The sequence below is a fragment of the Trachurus trachurus genome (assembly GCF_905171665.1).
Source record: "Trachurus trachurus genome assembly, chromosome: 4".
Classification (NCBI taxonomy): Eukaryota; Metazoa; Chordata; class Actinopteri; order Carangiformes; family Carangidae; genus Trachurus; species Trachurus trachurus.
Genome location: NC_139898.1, coordinates 19352190 through 19374968, shown reverse-complemented (window position 1 = coordinate 19374968; position 22779 = coordinate 19352190). Strand labels below are relative to the sequence as shown.

At 39.4% G+C, this 22779-nt stretch overlaps 2 protein-coding genes across 2 annotated transcripts; one reads left to right on the top strand and one right to left on the bottom strand.

Annotated features, from left to right (window-relative positions):
* The first annotated feature begins 172 nt into the window (after positions 1 to 172).
* On the top strand, positions 173 to 7261 carry LOC310984271 (afadin- and alpha-actinin-binding protein-like). The gene is made up of 14 exons (XM_083969437.1): positions 173 to 258; positions 1960 to 2074; positions 2478 to 2629; positions 2940 to 3143; positions 3355 to 3465; positions 3557 to 3692; positions 3776 to 3851; positions 4147 to 4327; positions 4609 to 4756; positions 5161 to 5297; positions 5492 to 5665; positions 5773 to 5890; positions 6159 to 6306; positions 6425 to 7261. The coding sequence occupies exons 2-14, from the start codon at positions 2056 to 2058 to the stop codon at positions 6570 to 6572; spliced, it is 1752 nt and encodes a 583-aa protein (XP_083825563.1). The 5' UTR covers positions 173 to 258; positions 1960 to 2055; the 3' UTR covers positions 6573 to 7261.
* Positions 7262 to 8008: 747 nt separating this feature from the next.
* LOC310984529 (vitellogenin-1-like) lies at positions 8009 to 17171 on the bottom strand. The gene is made up of 34 exons (XM_083969751.1): positions 17044 to 17171; positions 16477 to 16497; positions 16178 to 16329; positions 15839 to 16090; positions 15585 to 15746; positions 15347 to 15495; positions 15115 to 15265; positions 14861 to 15018; positions 14610 to 14775; positions 14403 to 14528; positions 14105 to 14323; positions 13809 to 14026; positions 13624 to 13721; positions 13365 to 13489; positions 13179 to 13280; positions 12975 to 13094; positions 12702 to 12888; positions 12241 to 12334; positions 11967 to 12152; positions 11722 to 11854; positions 11445 to 11643; positions 10868 to 11361; positions 10723 to 10764; positions 10559 to 10627; positions 10253 to 10459; positions 10019 to 10161; positions 9804 to 9939; positions 9579 to 9702; positions 9317 to 9497; positions 9135 to 9229; positions 8910 to 9004; positions 8547 to 8712; positions 8278 to 8439; positions 8009 to 8192 (listed from the first exon to the last, which is right to left on the bottom strand). Exons 1-34 carry the CDS (start codon positions 17081 to 17083, stop codon positions 8092 to 8094), a joined length of 5073 nt encoding a protein of 1690 aa, XP_083825877.1. The 5' UTR covers positions 17084 to 17171; the 3' UTR covers positions 8009 to 8091.
* Positions 17172 to 22779: the final 5608 nt, after the last annotated feature.

Below are 22779 nucleotides of genomic sequence, written 5' to 3'. Positions count from 1 at the left end.
GCTGCTTCTTACAATTAGGATTTATTCAGTATCGCATAATTAGGTCATTCGACGACCAAAACACTTGAAATTAACCTACCGGACAACAGCCAATCAGATCGAGCCGTGTTTGGTTGCTAGACAACGCGTCGGCCAATTAGCGCGCTGCTTGGTTTGCGTGCAGTGGTGCTGTCAGTAGGACCGACATGGCTTCACGGGCTGCTCCTGTGTTGTGAAGGAAGGAGCAGTTTGGACATAAATCACAAACTGCAACCTTAAGTAAGTACTCAACATATTTCCTCGTCGTCTCCTTCGTGTAGTAAACATTTTACATGTCTGTTTTTCTCACTCGTCCGCTTGTTTAGCCTCCAGTGTGGCTTCAATGACACGTTGTTTTGAGGTAACTAACTAACGGTAGCTAACGTTAGTTGAACAGTGAATGCCGTGTAAAGGTCTAAAACATATTTATGTTATTTTCTAACGTTACTAAAAAATTACAAGTTGACTTTAGTCAAGTTGAACGGTGTCCTGAAAGTGGCTAATTGACGCCCGACTAGCTTTACACAGGGTTACACATTTCTATTGAGCAACACAACTTGCACTTGTTGTTTCAAGTCAACATATTTCTGCGTACATTTTTTGTGAATGGAGCCAACAGTGCAGAGATGATTAGCCTAAATAATATCTCATCAGATAGCTTTGTTTTACTCTTTGAAAGGGTATGAAGGAAGTGAAGTAGTCAAATGTTCTGTTGTCTCCTCAATATTTGGCCAACTCCTGTTGTGAAAGTTGTTGAAATGTCATTTTTAAGTGTTAGTAACCTCAAACTGATTGGACTGAGAGTATGTGACAATTGGCTAAACTGAATGTTGAAAGTGCTTTGTAGGGCTGTTTAGCTGTGTTGTCTTTTTGTGGTGCTATTGAATCATATTGGGTTACACTGGCAGGTGTTTCTAATATGTTGGCCACTCCATTTATATTAGGTATTGTAGGCTCAACGTTGGAAGCTAACTGAAATATACCCTTGTAAAGACAGTACCTGAAAACTGGCAATTATATTTCATGTCCCATCCTTTTACACTGTCCTCAGAGTGACTACATGCCTAAAAACCTGGGCTGCAGACACATGCTTAGAGATATTATACTGTTTCTGTATTGCAGTCTGTGTAATGAGTTAAAGGTTAGGCTAACACTTGCTGAGTAGTCAGTCTAAGCAGGATCCGGGCTTGTTAAGCTTTGGAGTTGTAGGTTTGCCATCTGTCGCCCCCAGACTGATTAAGTATCACTGAAACCAAAAGGTAGCCTAGGCCCCACAAGTCAACTTGTCACAGCTTTCTCATGAGTTAAGTGTTATGAAATTACATGGCATGATCACAGCAATTTTTTCAGAAAAAAAAAATTGTAATTGTAAGTGCATCTTCTCACACTCTCATAGATATCGTGCTGAGAGGAAGATCTCTCTCTAAGTTCTAAATGATATGCACATAATATCTTGTTGTTTATATTGGTTTACATAGGGAAAAAAAGTGTATAGTTGTGTTTCCGATTGCATGATGCCCCTGCAGACAAATCACACTACTTCCTGTCTGTCTGGGATTAATCTGATTAGCTGATGATAAGAGCATTTAGGTAAGATCTGCCTGGTACCAGGTCCAGCATGTAACCTGTTAAATGTTCAATCTGCATCGGCATTGGTGAAATACAACACCCAAAAGCACGCCAACATCAATTTAACAAAAATAATTAACTCATAAACACAATAAGGGATTTTGAAGAAAGACTTGTTACTGTGGGCTTGTTGTATAGTCTGGATTCTGTGATAAGATAATGTAGTTACTCCTTGTGGATCTGCAGTCCTCCTCATGCTCTGTTATTTAGATTGCTGGGTGTTTCCACCCTTAACTACTTAATGTCTAGATCCATTGCTTTGTAATCCAGCCTCAGTTGAATGGGCGTTGCTAATCTGACCCTCTATTTCAGGAGCAGACTGCGTAGGTGGATCCTGTGGCGAGCTTTGTGTATCCTGCACATGTACTACATGATCCACACCTGTAGCCTGGAGGCTGCACTGCAACAATGCCTGAGTCCTCCCTGGGTGAGTTTTCTCACATCTTTTAACACCACTACATGTGCACCATGAATTAGATCTATTGAATAGTCATTTGTTGTTAGAGAAATGTATAGCATTCTATATAAACATGGCAGAAACATACAACACTTCTTCATGCTAAGAAAGAGGAGTATTGTACAAATGTTGTAATATGATTTTTGGGTTTATGACCACCTCATTAGTTGGATTAACTGAAGCATAACACAACAGTGTGGTGTCCCCAGTGCAGTAGTTTGCAGGTTGATGCTATTTTTCAGTAGCAAGAGTAACCTCCATCCCTGTAACATTTTATACAGTATGTTGAGTTTTTCTTTTTATGTAACACATTAGCAAATAAGCATAGGCCTATTTATCGTGCATATCTGACAGACATTTTTTCTCCCTGAAGTCAAGGACATTCACAGCCGCTCTGCCGAATGTAGAACACCCCCTGTGAGGCGGTTTAGCCAATCAACGCTGCCTGTGCACAGAAACTCCTATGTGCTCAGTACCTTCTGCACAGAGCACAATGTGCAAGAATGTCTATCACACATCAGCCAGGTTGGTAATATTTTATGTATCTGTGATGTAGTATTAGTATAATTAGTAGTTTCAGACATGTGCAGTATGACTGCAGTCTCCTGAGTTTGATTCTGTCAGGGGACCATTTATCTGGTTGATAAAAGCCTAAAAATAATCAGAGTAATCTATATAAAACCTGATGAAAATGCCTTTTTGTTTGTCTTTTTTTTTTATATATAGAGTATATACTGAAATGAAGAGTCTAAATCTACCCTCAAACATAACTGATGTTAAATGTCTTAGTTGGTCAATATCTTTTTTTTTTAAACCTACACTCTCACTTTTACAGGAGGTGTCCTGTCTTGGCCTCCCAGCAGTTTGGGCAGAGTCAGCCAACAGCTCAGACCTGAATGTTGTGGCTGTGCTAAATTGTATGTACGACCTGATTCAGCTGCATCGCAGGGGTGTCCGAAACTTGGAAAACATGGAAGTGGAGCAGCTCAAATCAAGCAGCAATGTAGACTTCCTGCAGCTCACCACCACTCGGTTAAAGGTAGAGTAATATTTGTTGTGATTCCTTCATATTAATAATATATTCAAAAACAAAATCCTGCATTAAGTATTCAGGAAAGCAACCTGGAATAGATGAAAAATAGATGTTGGCTTTTGAATGTCCTACTTCTTCTTATTGTGACAGACTTTTTTCTTGTGGTTTTAGTGTATTTGATAAATGTCTGTCACTGTGTATTATTCTGTTATTACAGGAACAGCTTGAACTCTCCAAAAGAGAAAACACAGGACTCCTTGAAAAAGAACGGCAGCTTCAGCAGAAAGTAAAAAGTTTGCAGAACTGTCTGAAAAATGAAAAAGAAGAGGTAATTTCTTTGGGAAAACTGCTTCAGACAATGTTGAGTGAATAAGCATGACAACTCGAACAGTAATTTAAACAACTTGATTGATTTCCAGGTACAAAAACTTCAGACTATAATTGCAAGTCGGGCCAGTCAGTACAATCATGAGATGAAAAGGAAGGAAAGAGAGTTTAACAAATTAAAAGAACGTCTGAATCAACTTCTGGTTGACAAAAAGGAGAAGAAACAAGGTGAGAAAGCGTCATCCTTATTCTTTACATTTTTAATATTACAGCATTGTATTTTCAAATAATTAATCTTTTTTGCTTCATAGCCATTGATGTATTAAACCGTATCGGGAGAGCTGATGGAAAGAGAAGCCTTTGGAAAACTGAAAAGACAGAGGCAAAGTAAGTTCAATTCTTTTGGTTTTTTGTCTAGTTGATAAAGCTCTGTCATCTTTAAAAAATATATACAGATACTTTCAACTGCTCATCCAGCTTTTAAATTTCAAGCACGTTGCACAGCTCTTTGCTTTTTTAGGATTTCTAGGTGACACAAATTTATTTTTAGCAGCAGAAGCGTCATTCCTTAGATGGCAGGGCTGAATCCTCTGTGATGATTTGAAGCACTTATCTCAGTAGACATGTTACATCAGAAGGTAATAACTGTATGAAAACACACCACTGTGTTTCTTGTCCCCAGGCACGAAGGAGAGATGTATAAGACTCTGCTAAGTGACTACGACACCCGACAGAGGGAGCTGGTGCTGGAAAATGCAGAACTGAAGAAAGTGCTGCAGCAGATGAAAAAAGACATAGTGTCCATTTTAAGCTCAAGGAAACCAACTATAAAAGGGGAGAAACATGAAGATGGATGCACACAGGTTAGACAATAGACAATGCTTATCCCTTATTAATGTGTCTTTATTAATGGCTTATTAACTTTTGAGATCGTAAGCTGCCTTTTTTTCCTTTCTCCTCTTGTGTCTGTTGTTATATTTTGTTAAAAACCACATCCACAGACAAATGGTACTGACACAGCTAAAATGAATCCCAGTTTGTTTTACAGCTGATAATCATTCCTGTTCCTGTTAGTTAGTCTGGTTGTAGGCTTGTTTGATAGATGTGTTAACAACTGGGGTGTGTTTTTATGGTTACCTTATAGGCTGACTCAGAGGAGGAAGAGGAAGTCTTTGATTCCAGTAAGGAAAGCGTAGAGCTCTATTGTGTCCACGCCAGGGAGAAGCTGACCAACAGTATTCGACTTCAATGGAGAAGACTCAAGAGCCATGTTGAAAGACTGGACAGCCACGGTAGTTTTCACATTGCACGGTGTCTCCATTTTAACCATCATAAATGAAGGAACTTTTAAGGATTTCAATGGATTTGCAGCCAACACTAATCCCTTATTAAACAAAACAGACATCATTACTGATCTGGAAAAGACAGTAAGGTCATACACTGTCAAGACAACCATGCTTACATAATATACTGACACCCATTTGTTTAACCATTGATAATAAAATAGATTAAAAAAACAAACAGCCAGTACTCTATCTTAAAAGTCAAGGAAAAAATATCAAGGTTTAAATGTAAACAACTGAAATACAAAGAGTGTTCCTGTGAGGATAGAGACTGGATCATTACTTGCTGTTAAAACCAATATGTAAGAATTGGATCCAAACATGAAGTTCGATTATCTGTTTTGTTTGTGTAGCATCTTTGTTACAGATGGGTGAGTGTAAAAACTCTGATGCTGTTCCTCGGGAGACTCACGAGGAGGAGATGGACAGACTGAAACTGGAGATCCAGCAGTGCAAAGATTTTATTCAAACACAACAGCAGCTGCTGCAGGTAAGACTGGATTTACACTGAAATGTATTTTAACTGCCAATTGCAAAAGTGATTATTTTGTCTTTTTAAGTACACTTTTAAACAGTATTTCTTTTATGTGGTTTTGTTGTTTAATTGTTTAGTTTTACACAATGGCTCCCTTAATAAATCATGGATGAACCAAATCTCATCAGGGTTTTTTTCTGCTCTTGTAGCAGCAGCTCAGCTCTCCGTGTGATGAGGAGACAGCATCCCTGCTGAGCGACTGCCACATGTTGCAGGAGAAAGAGCGCCTCGGCGAGGAGTGGAAGACTCTGGAGGAACAGAGAAAGATCTTTGAGAGGGAGAGGAGGAACTTTACAGAAGCAGCCATACGACTGAGCCATGAGGTAATTCATGAAATATACAGTATGTTCTCCAAAGATTGGTGCGAAGTAAAAATCAGTGAATAGAGTGAACTGTTTTTACAATTACTTGTTTCTGGTTTAACCTGCAGAGAAAGGCCTTCGAGGAGGATCGTGCAACCTGGCTCAAACACCAGTTTTTAAACTTGAGTCCATTTTCAGACACAAAGAAACCCCAGATGTCCAAGTCTAAAAGTGCCTTTTTAATATGTGAGTGTCTTAGATCTTCTACTGATACTGTACAGCCAAATTTACTCAGATGCAGTCACTGAGATAAATGTTGTGAAGTTAAACAGTTGATTAACTGAATTATAGTGATGGTAAAAGTTTACTTCAGCAATCTAAAACAGTATTAATCAGTAGGATATGCTTTTATATCTTGTTCTTTAGGTCTTTTTTTCCCCTACTGAATGTTTTTTGTTGATCTGCATTAATATCCACTGATTTCTGATTTAAACTCATATTATCCATATTGCAGCGGAAATGGAGGCAAGTGCAGCTTCAGCTCCAGAAAAACTCCTCAAATGCCCATCGGGCTCAACCTCCCCCACACCCAGATGTGTCACACTCCCCTCATCATCAGCAGCTGACCTGTGTCGCACACTTCGCCTTATCCCAGAAAACAGGTACAGTGTCTTGTTTTGCACAGCAGTTTCTGAATGACTAAGAATCCTGACATAATGTAGCTTCAAATGAAAGCGGTTCAATCCTGTCCTTGACTCTCTTGTGAAATGTGATTTCCAGCTCAACCAAACTAAAGACAAAGACTGAGCCTGCAGAGGGATCAGACATCTTTTGTAATGGGAATGCTCCAGTTCAGCACAAATGGTGGGACAACAGTAAAGACCACAGCAGCCACACACTCAGGCGGGAGAAGAACAGCTCTATATGAACCCAAAAATCCTTTGTGTGACGATCCATGAGTGTGGTATTTCAGAACGACGTCTGTATGGTGAACACTGAACTACTTGAAAATAGATTATAACATTTAATAAATAGCTGTTAACAGTTAAAGCCAAAAAGGAGTTGTGGTTCGCTGCTGGGCTCTGTGTGAATGAGAGGGAATTTGTAATCTGAACGTTTCTTTTGTATTAGCTAACAGTTTCATTGTTAAATTATGTGATAATGTATTTATTTATTTATAATGTGCTGTAAAGCTTGTTTGGGGAGTCATATCTCATGTCTAGCAACATCTTAGTCTGAGGGTAATATTTTTTGGCAATGCAGATACACAACAAAAGCAGTGGATTGGATGATGCTGCTGCTTTGAAATAATGTTATCATGTAAAACTTGTCAGCTGTCACAGATTTTGGGAATGTAGATTTAATGCTGCTGTTTCACTGAATGCAACAAGAAGATGGTAAAATATGAACTACTGTATGTTTCTCTAGTTTTATTATAGAAATGTGGGTCGTTTGCAACATTGCTTTCTTGTAAATGTTGGGATTACATTGGGAGTGGGTCATGTATGATGCTTTAAGTTAAATAGGAAGAAAGGCTACAAAACTTATTAGATAATGTAAAGTAGATACAAAAGGTTGAGTTAAATTTAATCTTAAAATGTCAATTTTTAAAATTAATGTCTTTATCTTAGCGGCTTTATATTGACAGATCAAAGTAATTCTTCCACTAAGAATATGTCATGATATGTTCCTGGACAATATTGAAACAATCATTATATATGTTGTTGAAACATGTTGTGTGATTTGGTCTTAATTGTCATTTTTGGAAACAAGTTGTTATGAATAGCACTACTTCTCCTGGCCATTTCCAGTGAGACTGTGACTGACTAGTGTCAGACAGTCAGATGGAGGTAAACCTAAGGCTGAAGCAAAATTTCAACAGCAATGTCTTTTGAAGAGGTGAGTGTTGTAATAAATAACTTTTTCACTGTCTACATTTGCTCTTGGTTTTGTATTAGTAAAACTTTAACATTGATGGATATCTAAACTGTACTATAATCAACTGGTAATGTTGTGAGCTCTAAGTTTATCTTTTTAAGTACAGTATTAGGATAAGGTAGTCAGATGATTGATTGTTTTGTTTTTCTTTTGTTAACAATTAAGTTGTTTAGAAAAGTTTAAAATGAAATGAAAGATTATTTTTATTGTTTACTATTGCATATGAGATTCATAGTTATTTATACAAATATGTTCAGCCTTATGGGGCAGTGTTTCGCTCAGTTGGTAGAGTAACCGCCCCCATCTAGCCACAACCCTGTTTCAAACCCCTCTCTTTGCCTCCCCATTTCCTGTCTCTCTCCCTGGACTATGCTTTCCATTAGAGGTGAAAATGCAGAAAAAGAAATAGAAAAATCAAGAGAACAGTATGGTAAAGTATTTTTTAATTTTAAGAATGCACATAGCTTTTGAAATTTACAAATCAGCCATACTTCAAACAGAGATGCAGCTTAAGCACACTGAGCAGTGCAGCTGCAGGCCAGGTGAGCTTCTGCTGTTTCCTTAAGGTCGACGCTGTTCTCATAGATACTGTGAGGAACCACAGCAGCATCTGCACAAGAAAAGGGATCAGAGCAATTATAAACGGGGTATTTTTCCACCACATATTAATGTTCTTTGAATTCTGCCAGACTCACCAGTTGGGACGCAGTGGAAGCCAACAGTAACACTTGTGGTCTTCACAGGGAAGCAGCCAGGCAGGCAGCGCAGCACAGGATCAACAGAGTAGCATTTGGATTCCTGGCCATGGACGGTAACCTGCCTCTCCAGCTGAATAGTTTCAAGCTTCATACGACATTCTGTAAGAGAAAAGTGTGGAAAAGTGAGCAATGGTGAGTGGTAAGAAAATGAATGTTACTGTAAAAGTGATTGTAATATTAATTGCAAAAGTGAAGTTTTGTCTTACCAGTGGTGTCTCTACAGCTCTCTGCTGGCAGAACCCAGGAATGAGCATAGCTGACTGCGTTCTTGGTCAAGCGTCCACTGGGTGTGCGGTACTCCTGTTTAATTTCCCCGTCAGCCTTTCCACACAGTCCACAGGTCTGTCCCTTCATCCAGTCTGCAACTTTAACCTGCATTTCAGGATCAGACATTATAAATGACCAATCATGCTATATCAAATGAAATAGCTCCTGCAACATTTTCTTTGATACACTTAGTTTAAAGCTTAAATTTTGTCATAATTTATTCAAAAACCCTATTCTTAATATATATATATATATATTTTAAGTTATATCTACTCCTAAAATGTTCACAATTTTAAATTTACCTTCCACGAGTTCTTGGCAAAGTAAACTTCATGAAGACCAAGGCTAGGAGCGAACACAGAGATGCCTTCACCCATTGGTCTAATCTGGATTTTAGCTGTAAGACAAAAGAATGACATAGCAATTTAAATACAGTACATACAAGTGGTTTGACACAATGTTCAGTTCCCACAGAACTATGCTTTAAGCATGATTTGTTGTGTTTTGTAATGAATGTGTACAGAAACCTGTTGGATGCTGGTATGGCAGGTTGCTGATGGGTATTTCCATTCCGTTGACCTTCACGATCACGTCAGTGTTCTTCGGATACAGGTCAATATCACTACAAGTGCAGAAATGAAAATGTTTTGTTCTGTTTTGTTTTGTTTTGTTAACCTATGGATAAAATGTGTTTTTGATCAACACTTACATGTCAGCAATCTTGACATTGATATGGTTTTGTTCAATGTGATCCTTCTTCAGCAGAACCATGAATTTCATCTCGTCAGTGCAATCCTGAGCCAGAACTTGGTAGCAAGACAGAGGCATCTCGTTCTTGTATCTCCTGTTGTTGAATGTGGTCAGTGTGTCTCTGGTGAAGGTACACTCAGCTGTTGGAAAAAATGTTACATCTTTAGTGCAAGTCAACTGTGTGGTAACTACCAATACATTTGATGTTGGCCAGCCTTTACCTGCACCAGCCTTGGCAAACAAGTAGTGAACTTTATCAGCCACCTCATCGAAGGGTGTCAGACCTGTGATTTCCTCAAGTGGCAGAGTGATGGGAAGGTGCACAGCCAGTTTATAGACAATATGCTGTAGACATAATATTTAATAACAATCAACAATTTGGAAATTGTTCAATACTTTATCATTAATAAGCACTTATTTGGTGAGAACAACTGAATCAATCATACATCTGGTGTTTTCCAAATGAGTTCAATTATCCTGTCAGATGCTGCAACCATAGTAAGTGAGAGCTGCTTGTCACCATGTTCATCCTTCCCTTGAATCAAGCCAGCCAGCATGGAAGCAGGAATGTAGCTATACACCCTTTAAAAGAAATGTACAAATATGATTTTAGTCTATTGCAGGTGAGTAGGTTTAAGAGAGCGTGTGTGAAGTTGTGTACTTTTTGGCGTAGTGTTTAAGGGCAGAAGGTAGTTCACTCCAGGATACTCTGAGGCGAGCTGCAGGGCTTGGACCAATAAGGCCAGTCTCAGCGGTGATCATGGTGTCATACTGCTTGCATTCTGCTCCCCAGCCAAATTTAGCCTATTTAGAAACACATACAGGTGGCAATGAGGCAACTGTTGTCAAGGGTAGTCTTTGTCTTAAGAGCTATAAGTCAGCAAAATTGTCTTACTGTGACTTTGTGCTTGCTTAGCAGAACTCCATCAGCACAGAACTTCCAGTTGTTATCAGCAGCCAAGGCAGCTAGAATGACCTGAAGTCTGGTGGTAGGTCTGTCCAGATAGACAGCCAGTTGGTATCCCTGCAGCTTGTGGTCAGCTCTGACAGCACGGAAGATGACAGCAAAGGTAGGAGCAGCTTCATTGCCAAGGAACTTGTTCTGTTGGACGAATCAAAATTAATCTGTTTAAGTAAACCAACAAATTCATCTGTGAAAAGATCTGAAGGGAGATTTTGATAAAAAATGGCAGAGATTCACCTTCCTGTAGATGGCCTCAAAGCTTGAGGCACTGCTTCTGCTCCTGGAAACTGCTGCTGAGGTGACAATCTATACAGTAATGATATTGTATTAAAATTCAGAAACATCAACATTTGTAAAATCTACCATACATTGTCTTTTGTGTAAAGCACCAGTTAACATACCTGTTTCTTGTGGTTCTTCTGGAACTTGTGATAAGTTACTCTCTATTAAGAGGAAATATTTTTTCAGATTCCGTGCATAACACATGTATATATATGCATTAATACTCTTTCGTGCACACTAATAAAACAATCTTTTGGCGTTAACCTTTGAGATATGAGCACTGGAGCGAGAGGAACTTGAGCTAGCACTGAAGAGTGATGCAAGGCTGGATGCAGAGCTGCTTGTAGACCTAGAGGAGCTGAGTTTGCTGCTCCTGCTCCTGCTGCTGCTGCTGCTGCTCTTGCTGCTGCTGCTGCTACTGCTCTTGCTGCTGCTGCTGCTGCTGCTCTTGCTGCTGCTGCTGCTGCTGCTACGAAGTCTTCTGATTGGAGGAACGGCATCTGTGGTCTTGCTGGCACGAGATGATGAGCTGGAAGAGACAGAGGAAGATCTGGAACTTGAGCGTGAGCTGCTTGAGCTGGAGGAGGATAGGGTGCCATTCTTATGACCAGGAGCCAGGATTCTCTTGAGCTTCATCAAGACTGGTCTTCCTTCAACAATTTCCTCTTCACTCAGGTTGATCTGTTTAATGAGCTTCTCTGCAGCCTTTGGTCCAACTTGAATTTCCATTTCCAGTCTCTCAATGGCCTCACCTTCAACTAAAAGCATAATTAAATAATGACGTTAAATTTAGCTTCATGCGTAATCCTTCAACAAAAGGTGTTGAGCTATCAATACTTACTTGGTGTCAGAGAAAGAGCAACAGAGTGCTTTCCAGCCAGTTTGTACAGGACAGTGTCTCTGATGGTAGCAGCATTTTCAGTGGCAACCTTTATACAACCTTTCATTCCAATGGCGATACTTTTCATACAGTATTTCTTGGATTTAAGAGTTGGCTTGATAGCTGCCACATCCTGGGGAATCATCTCTGATGATCTTGACTGTGGAAAGAAATACATTTTAATTGCTGGAAATGATGACACTATTGGCTAACTCTAAACTATATTTTCAAACCTCACCAAACTGGCTGAAGAAGTAATCTTAGATGTGAGAATCTCCCTTGAGATGGTCAGGACTTTAGCAGGGATAAGGGGAGTGATTTTTTCAGCAGCCAGGTCCTCAATATTTCTTGCCACAGCAACAGTCTCAACGCTATTGAAGTTAACAAGGATGGAATAATTTAGGCTCTAAAAATAAAATTTCAAAGTGACTTTAGGATGATATATTTGAGCTTACACAAATGAGTTAAAAACACAAGGCTTACCGCACAGCTGCAATGTGTTCGGGCACAGAAACAGGCAGAGCTTCGATCTTAAAGTGGCCCTCATTGATGTCAAGTCTTGCAGCAATTTTGGCGGGCAAAACTGAGTTCAGCTTGGCTCTTGATAGCACAGCAGCCTGAAGAATGGCGGTGTTTACTCCAATCACAGCAAATGTGTTCACAGCAATGCTAGATGGGGTAGAAATTTGTGTAATATTTCATGATATCATATATTTATAGCTCAATTTTTTATAGTAGTTGTGGATAGTGTACCTACCTTGGTCTGATCTCAGTCTCAAGCTGCATGTCTGTCTTAAGAAGGTGGGCCATATGGAAGTTTTCAGGCAGAGCTGGTGTTGTGGTGGCTTTGACTGAGAAAATAAATAAATGAATGCATCACTGCCAAGCATAGAACCTTTAAACTTCTTAGTTAGATGATATAACAATATCTCCAACCAGTGTTTTTTTTTATTTAAGCCCAAACACTGGTTTCCTTTTTTTCTTTTTAAAGATGGCAAATAACCTATTTGGTACAGATGGTATTATTGGGATTTTTAAGATATCATCAAGGCATTTTCAACACTTGTAAACCCTGTTGGGCTGTTACAAATGGCTGTTTTAAAACATTTAGAGAGGGTCCGCACTTTTGACTTTTGATAAGCTTATGGTGGACTATTTAATCAAGACACTTGGGAACTGTAACAATCTAAATGTTGATGCTTTGTAGCTTTTACTCACCATGAACAGCTGTGGCAGCCACAGCGGCAGTGTAAAGACTGAGCTCCATTGGAAGACCAGCAGCAGTAGGCATGATGCGACGCACCTCAGTAGCCAGCAGAGGCTTAATAAGGTGGTAGGAGGCACCAGACAGCAGAGCCTTGATTGCATTCCTACCCATTGCCTGGACAGATGGTCCAGTGGCGAGCTGTAGGCAGAGATCATACATTTTATGTGTTGCAAAGTTGTGATGGAATGTTATATAAAGTGGGTTTGAGTTGATCTGAATCATACCGCGATGGCCTCTTCAATCATGACTTTGTCAATGTCAGCGAAGGCAATTTCTTGTCCAAAGAACTTGATATAAACAGAGGCCAGAGGCCCCTTGTTTGGCAGAGACTTCCAATGAGAGAGCTGTGAACAGAGGAAACCATGAGGTGACACTGTATGTTTTTTTTTACTCTGGTATTTGTTACTTGATACAGTTAAATTGCTTACAGCCTTGATGACACGCTTCATCTTGGTGATCCTGTCAGCACTGTCAACAACAGCTGGGTTTTTCAGAAGAACCTCTTGGAGTCCATCAGTTCTCACTCCAACCTAGGAAAATATCAATACATTTTAATAAAAACTTGAGCAGTAATTTCTAATGCCAAAAGAAGCTAGGTTTTATTTTCCCTTTACCTCCAGAACATCAGCAGCAGCTCCCGCAATGTAGGCACTGGCCTTAGCCACAATGGATTTTGGCAGAATGGTGGCAGCATCATTGATGTAGAAAGCATTAGCAGCAGCACCGAGCATCAAAGGACCTGAGAAAGAGTGTAAATCAGTCTTTAACTATACTAAACTATTATTATATTATTGTGGTGCAACCAATGATAAAGTGGTTATTTAGTTTTGATTAGATGATATAAGATCACACCAGATATGACATTGGTCTTACTGTTATAGATGTCCTTGTGAATGGCTTTGCTGAAACGTAAGCTCAGTCTGTCTAGCCTAGGGCTCAAGATTTTGACAGCGATGTTGCAAGCTGCAGCACTATATGGAGAGCACAAGAACTTGAGTAAACAGATCACTTAACTCAGATAGACTTGACAATAGATAGGGATAAGAGAGTACCCTTACAGTGGGGCATAGATGTCAGCGGTGCTCCTGCTGAGGGACTTCATATGAGAGTAGGTGAAGCTTGCTACCTGCAGATTCTCCTCAGTCTTCACAATGTTAGCAAGAGTTGTCACCAAACCCATTGGAGGCCTTGTCTCAAACAACACGATGCATGCAAGCATACGGATCTCAGGATGAAGAGCCTTGTCCATGTAGAGCTGAAGAGCCAATTCTTGGATCTAATTTGCAAGAGAAAAAAATCAGTGAAGTTCTTTCAGAAAATTTGTCTTAAATACTCTTTGGCATTGACAACTCACCATTCTGGGCTCCTTCTTTGCAATGTTCCTTAAAGCCATGAGGGCCTCAGCATGGACTCTCATTGGCAGAGATGCAGCTGCAGTACCATGGATGGGCAGGATCTTTGTTATTGGCTTAAGGCTAGAAGGATGGCCAGCATTACCCAAAACTTTGAGCATCAGGGTCATTTCCTGGATGTCATTCTTAGCAACAGCCTCTGCAAGGAGGTCCTGGATGGGCTGTGGGTTAAAATAAGAAATCAAGATCCCCTTTTCTCATCTAGAAAATGGCAAAGTACTCAAAAGAAGTTCACGCCACCTTGATGAGTTCAAGAGGGCACACAGCTTTGTGAGCACAAAACTTGGCAATCATGGTACCATAGCCAAGAAGGACAATTTCCCGCAGAACTGGATTCTCGAGCACTTTGTTGTTAACTGTCAGAGTCTGAAAGAGAGCAACAATCAGAAAGTATTCATGCCTCCATTCTTATTGCAGACAAAGTAACTTACAATTCGATTTACCCACCTCAATCACTTTGATGTTCTCAATGCTTGCTTGTGTCATGTGAACAGATGCAATCATAGCCTGAACTGTCTCAGCAATAGTCAGCTCATTAGCTTGGAATTTCTCCTTGATGAATCTCAGAGCAGCAGGTGTTCCAGTGACAGGGATGGCATCCAAAATCCACTGTCTGAAAGATGAAAATGAAATGAGGAAACCTGTAGACAGTTTTTTTTAAGATAAACATATATTGTTCAAACCCCCCAAAAAATCACCTGAATGTAGGTTTGTGTCTGTATTGGCTCCAGATCATTTCCAGGTCTTCAAAGTTAGCTGCACGGAGGATCTGAATGAGCTCCAAAAACTTCACAGGAGCATCCTCATGGACTCTGTCCAAGTTATGGGTGACCAGATGATTCAAAATCTCCTCAATCTGAGAACACAGCAATGCAGTGGAAGTCAATAGCTGTGATTGAGATTTTGACAAATTTGAAGGGATAACTTAACTGATCCTTTAATGACACAATACCTGGGTCTGTATATTGGTGATCTTAATGAGCTGAATGGGTGTCTGAAGAAGCTCAGTGGAGAACTCATACTTGAGAGATCCACGGTGAAGATACTGAGCCTCGATGGGTACAATAGGGGCCCTTTGAATCTCGAGGAAGACCAAGGATTGCCTTGAAAGCAATGTTAAACACCATTAATCTGCAGCTCTGTTAAATCCAAAGACTACAATCTTAACATTGCACAGTACATACTTGGTCTGCATCTGAGCAGCTCCATTCATCTCACTGAAAGGTGAGAACTGAATCAACTCGTTGACAGCTGCCTCAAGGATCAGGATGCCACTAGCAACTGGCTTCAAGATGTAATTGTATGCTGTAGCACCTCTAAGGTTCTTTGAAGTCTGTTAAGATGAATCACACAGATGCTTGATTATGCAACATTTTCTACTTACACAAATGTACAAATCATACAGCATGGCTAAGAATCTACCTGCTGGCACGCTGCACATTTCTGAGTGTATGCCATCCCCAAGTCCATCATGATCTTCTCCTGGCAGTGGTTCAGGTCCCTGGTCTTTGTCAGAAGGATGCGTTCAGCCTTTTCGTCTTCTGTGATGGCATAGAGCGTCTTGCACACACCCTGAGCTCCGGCCTAATGAGAGGAGCATATGTTAATTATATAGATGAGATAGATTCAGCTTCCTGTGATAGATACATAACTCATGTGTAGGATAGTTGACAAACCTCCTGCAACTCGTAGACATTCTGTGTCTTCTTGATGTTCAGCTGAAGGACATTCAGGATACCTCTGTAGATGTTCAGCACCAATGTGGAGATTCCCTCAGGGGCATACATTTTTCCTACAACACCATTAGCATACTCAAACTTGATGGGAGCCATCAGCTGAGCTGCCAGTGCTGAGGTCAGCTTGGTTGCTGGAATAAGAGGATCCTTAGGCCAGATGCCACTGTACTCAAAGATCTCAGGTTCCACAAGCTACAGTGTAGAAATAAGATTTTTCAGTGGGCAATTTGCGCTGCATAAGTAAAAAAGTTGTTGCTTGCTCCATATTTTCATCCTTACCTTCAGCATGTAGATATTTTGTGCTGCGGCACTAATAAGAACTTTACTGCTGACTTTGACTCCTGCTTTTGCCAAACCTTCCTCTGGCAGACCGCCCAGGAGAAAAGCCTCATATTTGTACACATAGGTCTTACCAGCAGCAAAATCAGGAGCTGTAAACACAATTTTTCTTCTGTGAGAGATATTCTACATTATATCCAAATGTATAATAAGACTACTTCATGACATCATAAAGACTACTTATGGTAAAAAAAGGGTTATTTTTCAGTTTTAAGATTATAATAAAGCATGGAACTTACCCAAGCTATGTGGTTGACCCGCTAAGAGAAATAGAGATAATGACGTTAATTCATGAAGTAGTTAACAAGTAAAAATGAATAAATAATAAAATAATTCTGAAATAAAGTTATTTCATTTAGTTTTTAACATTCTAACATTTTGTTTTAAATTAAAACTGCTTGTTTTGTGGCAGCCTGCTACATTATATTACACTACCCTATAGCATATATTATAGCAAATTCTTAGGTTGTGACATTGCTGTTAAAATCACTGGAAATAGTAATCAGTTAGTCTGTTTTGGAACATGCGTAATACATTTTTTCCCTGAGGGCTAAGTAAACTATCTGTCAAACATCATTCACATTTCTCTTATTTCTCCACTGAAAAGTTTCTGAAACTCTCTCAAACCTTCTTGCATCATGCCTGCCTACTTTGTGATAAATCAGTTCATACAGTAGTTTGCTAGTGAATATCCCGGTCTAATTTCATTTTGAAATACCTTCCATTCAACCATGAAGGCAAAGCCAAAATAAGAAACACATAGAATATGTAACAGTATAGTACAATAATACAGATATCCTACTCACCCACAAGGGCCAGAGTCAGGGCGAGGACAACTACTCTCATGGCTGATGGATGTCAACGCCTGACTGACAAACAGCCTATTTAAAGGGAAATTTGGTGCTGACTAAAGTTCAAGAAGGATGTCCTAAAAGTATGATATAAACCCTGGTGTGTTTGGTGTTTGATGTTTGATACACTGTATTAGATCAATAGGTTGTTTTACCCTTTCAGATTCAACAAACTTTGGTTTGGTTGGGGAGGGTGACAAGATGTGTATCAGTAGACAAAAGGTTAGGGTGACTTGAACATGTTCTCATCCACAATGTCAAGCATTCTGTTTCAAAGTGTGTACTAACAATTCATTGCACACGCATATTTTATTTTAAAACTCTGTTATCTTACAAAAATCCAAGTTTGTTTTAAGATATTAAAACTTTTTTTCCTGGCAGTTGCTTTATGCACTCTTATTTGGAACATGAAATATAAAGTTGTTTTTTATGGTATAAGGTATAATGACCAGGTCTGCAGTACAATTTGTTCTAAAACATTATTGTTGAAAAATGTTAGAAAGACCTTTCCCCCCAAAATTACATAGTTTGTCTTTTTAACCTAAGTTAGATTAAACGTTTTGAATGAATAGCAGAAATACAGTCAATAAATACATTATAATTAACCAGAACAGATATTACAGTTGATTTCCCTTCTTATTTTAATTTTGTGAGTGATTTGAATGTTTCTTGCAGGTGTCCATCACATTGTTGACATGTAGTTTCAAAGTTCACACAAAAGGGCAACATGACTAGAGCTGTTTGCTCACTTTATTTAATGTGGTCAGGATGACCACTGATGTCATGACATTTTACGGTGAAATGCTCACGTCTTCATTATGAAATGAAGGGAGCATTGTTGTCGCAAATGGGTGTTGCCATCAATGTATTTCATTTTATCTAATCAAATAATGCAGAACATCAGTTTGATATCAAATATTTTTCTTTTGTGTGAATGGCTTGAACACTACTATTTTTTTTTTCAACCTTTATTTTACCAGGAAAGTCCCTTGAGATTAAATCTCTTTTGCGAGGGAGACCTGGGTGCACTGGTACAGCAGAAGCAGGTTACATAACAATATAAACACTTACATATAATACAAACATATCAACATTCAAAGCAGGTGCACTTTTCTATTACTTTAAAATTTATAAGGGTTTTGAATTCACCCAGGGAGATAAAATTGGATAACTGAAGTGTGTTCTGAGTGGTGTTCCAGGACCAGGGGGCAGCGTAGGAGAAAGCTGCCTTACCATGCTCAGTGTGAGTCCTGGGGACTTTATACAACTTCCGTGTAGAGGAGCGGGAGTTGTATATAGTGTGTGCTGGAGATAACAGATCGCACAGATATGACGGCAACTTATTGAGGAGCGCTTTGTAGGTGAAAGTAATCCAGTGGTGATGTCTTCTGAGTGACAGTGAGGGCCAGGAGACCAGAGAGTAAAGAACACAATGATGTGTTGTGAATGCTGAGTTGGTGATGAACCGAATAGCACTATGGTAAGCTGTGTTGAGGCACTGGAGAGTTGAGGGGGCAGCATGCATATAAATAATGTCTCCATAGTCCAAGGTGCTCAAGAAAGTTGACTGTACTAATTTTTTCCTGGCAACAGGATTAAAACAATTTTTGTTTCGGTAATAAAATCCCAACAAGACCCTCAGTTTTTTCAGCAATTGAGACACATGTACAGAATATGACAGTTTATCATCCACCCAGATGCCAAGATATTTATATGATGATACTTTATCAATAGTTTCACCTCCCTTTGTGTGTATTTCGAGCTGAGTGATGTTAATTGAGCGAGCTCTAGTAAAGGTCATGAATTTAGTTTTCTTTGCGTTAAGGACCAACTTTAACTCATTCAGTGATGATTGAAACTGTTCGAAAGCAGATTGTAGATCACTGTAGATCACTATTGAATTATGCTCGTAAAAACCCACAACAATAACTTGTGTTGAAAATCAAAAATTCCTCAAGCTAAACATTTAAATAAATTAGATAAACCTATACTGTTATTGACACCCTTATTGTTGTGTATTTGTTATTTATAGAGTGTATTAGCTCAATGCTATTGTTGCATGCAGTTTGTTTACTGTCTTGTCTCTAATATTTCATATAGACAAACACTATGATATCCTCAATCACTGATTCACTAACTGAATTCCATTCTTAGTGACTGAAAAATCCATAGTCAAGTATAATGTGCCATTCCTATCCCAACATTTCAGCAGCAAAGTTTTAGTTTATATGCAAATACTGGTTAAGCTCCTCTAGAATGCTCTACCATCACTCTAAGAGACTGTAGGGTTACACATCTCCAAATTATTTAATAAAATGTTTTAATTACAGTAAACTGTATGCAATTGGTTGTTTGTTTTACTGACATACTCTCTCATTTCTCTGTGCATTTAGCAGGCACTGAACAGGGCACACAATGCAGTGTTGTTTTGTCCAAAGTAATGTGACAGAGTAGTGGCTCCATGTTGCTCTAAATTTATTTAGGAAAACACAAAACTCTTTTCTCAAACTAAATTCACAAAACCTCAGATTCTTTTTTACAAAAGCAAACCATTGCCTCAAAATAGTTTTACCTGAGCTCAAAACTGAACAATGTTTTCAGACCTTCTACTAACCGGTAAAAATAGAAACACTACTGAGCAATCATGCACACTACACCAAAAAATGGAAAACACAGGTTTCGGGTTATGTAGCTCATGGAGAAATGTTTATTGGTCACATTACTTTTTCTCAATTGCGAAGACACATTTCTCGAAAGCTGCTCTCCTTTTTTCTAAACTGTTAACACAAACCCCAATTTTCAAGCTACATTCACAAAACCTCAGACTTTTCTTGCAAACCAAACTTTCACCTCAAAACAGTTCAATCTGTTCTCAAAACTGAACTATGTTGTCAAATCGTGCCCCGAGTCAATCAAAATTAAAAAACACTACTGAGCAGTCACTAAACACTACATAGAAAAATAGAAAACATAATGCTCAAGACATGTAGCTGTAGAAATTAGTAATGTTTATTGTTCACTGTAGGCTAAATGCATGTTGCAAAACAAAAAACCTGTGCATTTAGCACTTCTCTCCTTCTCTTTCTTTCACCCTCCTCCCTCCCTCTCCACATCAATTTCATCCCCTTTTCCTTCCTTCCTTCTTCTTTTTTTCTTCCCAGTTCATCCCTCCCTCCCTCATCCTCTCTTCCTTCACCCTGTTGTCTCTCATCCTCTCCTCTTGCAAAACAAAAAACCTGTGCATTTAGCACTTATACATAGTACTGTAAAAAAAAAAAAAACAGAAATCCTGTACATTTTACATGTAGCACTTGTACAGTACAAAAACAAACAGAAATCTTGTGCATTTAGCACTTGTATACAGTAAGCCTACATAAAAAATAAAGTACAAAAATATACAAATGAGAAGTGCATTACTCAACCGCAGCATCATTTCTCTGTACTGGATCAGGCCACAGGAGTCACAATGGTCAGACACAGCTGGATTAATCAGGTTGTCCAATAATGTAAGACAGGAAATGAAGGAGCAGCATTAAGTTCAGGAAGTAGTGGAGCTGTGCAAAGAGCCCATTACCAGATGTATTTGACCTTTTACTGTGTCTTCCCAATGATGACAAGGTATTTCATTTTTGATTGAATTGTCTAATGTAGAAAGCTGTGAGTAATGTTCTGCGACAACTGTGTTGAAGAATTGCAAAGCAGAAAATGTGTTTAAGGTATTGTCACAACGTGTTTTAGCTATACAAGAAGTTTTGGTTTTGAAGCTTTGGTCTAAGCATTCGCTTTTTGGGTGTAAGCACTTGGCAAAAACTGTATTCATCTACAGCATCACGTTGACGCACTGGGTTAGGCCACATGACTTTACTCTGCCTCTGCTTCTCTGTTTGTTTCTATCTGTGACAGTGGTGCAGGTCCTGTCACTATGCCTCGAATTGATCATGTGCCCTGGCTACTTGGCCAAGGGGATGTCCCTTTGGGTGACTGGCCTGGCGCATGACTCTTACCCGGGAGGTGTGGGTTCAATCCCCGCCTGGAGCCCTCTTCACCTTGCCACATATCCATAGTGAAACTCCAACAACCAGGGCTCCCTGAACTGGCTTATATTGGTTTCTTCACCTCATTAGCCACAAGTGTGATCAATTTTGAGTTTACAGATTTTCACAATGGGCTTTATGCACAGCTCCACTACTTCCTGAAATAAGACAGCTCGTTTAATCCAGGTGTGCCTGACCATTGTTGTGAGGTCAGACACACCTGGATTAATCAATTGGTCCAATAATGTAAGACAGGAAATAAACGAGCTGGCTTATTTCAGGAAGTAGTGGAGCTGTGCATAAAGCCCATTGTTACAGTAAAACACAATTTTTGAACCCTCCTGCCCTTTTCTCAGAATTGTATACACAAAACTCTTTTCTCACACTACATTCACAAAACCTCCATACCATCGCCTCAAAATAGTTTGTGCTCAAAACCGAACAATGTTGTCAGATGTTGCACTAATCCGTCAAAATAGAAACACTGCTGAGCATTCATTACACACTACACCAAAAAAATAAAAACACAGTGGTCAGGGCAATGTAGCTCATGGAGATATATTTGTTGATCACATTACAGTATAGCACATACATTTTCTATCTCCAAAACTAAAGAAAATAAAAGATTTCACAACTCTGTGGATTGAGCATTTACTCTGCATTCATCAAACATGAACTATATTACACTAATAGGTGCTGTGTGTGGGGAAAAAAACATCATCATTCTGAAATTGATCAATACAGAAAGTCTACAGCCTACTGTATAATGCAATGTAAATGATAGAAAAATCAAAAGACTGTACATAATTGATCACATAGCCTTTGAGTTTCACCTTATCTTTGAGTTTGGTCAGGCCACAGCAATTCATCAACATCACATGCTACATTTGTCCTATTTACACATACATATACATGTAGAGTAATGGCATCGTTTTGATGGACCATCTCAACTACAATATTCTCCTGCTGGTGCTGGGGTATCATCATAGGTGGTGTCCTCCCACCCCAGTCTTGCAAAATATGTGTAATGTAATGTTCTGAAATGTATATCACACACACACACACACACACACACACACACACACACACACACACACACACACACACACACACACACACACACACACACACACACACACACACACACACACACACACACACACACACATTATATATAGGTCTGAGCCTCATTCCTCAGTTAGAGATGTGACCCAGAGGAAGCTCCTTCCCTATTTGGACGACTGGCTGATTTGTGCTCTGTCCCGTAGCCAAGTCGTAAAAGATACACAGAGAGTGATCTCACATGTGCAGTCCTTGGGTTTCAAGGTAAATATGAACAGTTTTTGTGGGTCTCTGATTGAATTCCTTTACGATGTTGGCGTCTCAGACCTCTCAGAGGGTGATTAAAATTCTGACCTCCCTGGATCGATTTTGTCTTGTCAGGAGACTAGAATTGGTCCATTCTCAGAGGCTACTGGGAATGATTTCTGCTGTTGTTCCTTTGGGCCTCCTCAGGGTTCAGCCACTGCAGAGGTGGCTGAATGCCTTCAATCTCCACCCACACTTGCACAGACATGTGAAACTTCAGGTGACATACATGTCTCTGAGCATTATGCCCATGGAGGAACAAGATGCTTCTGTTCCAAGGGGTTCCCCT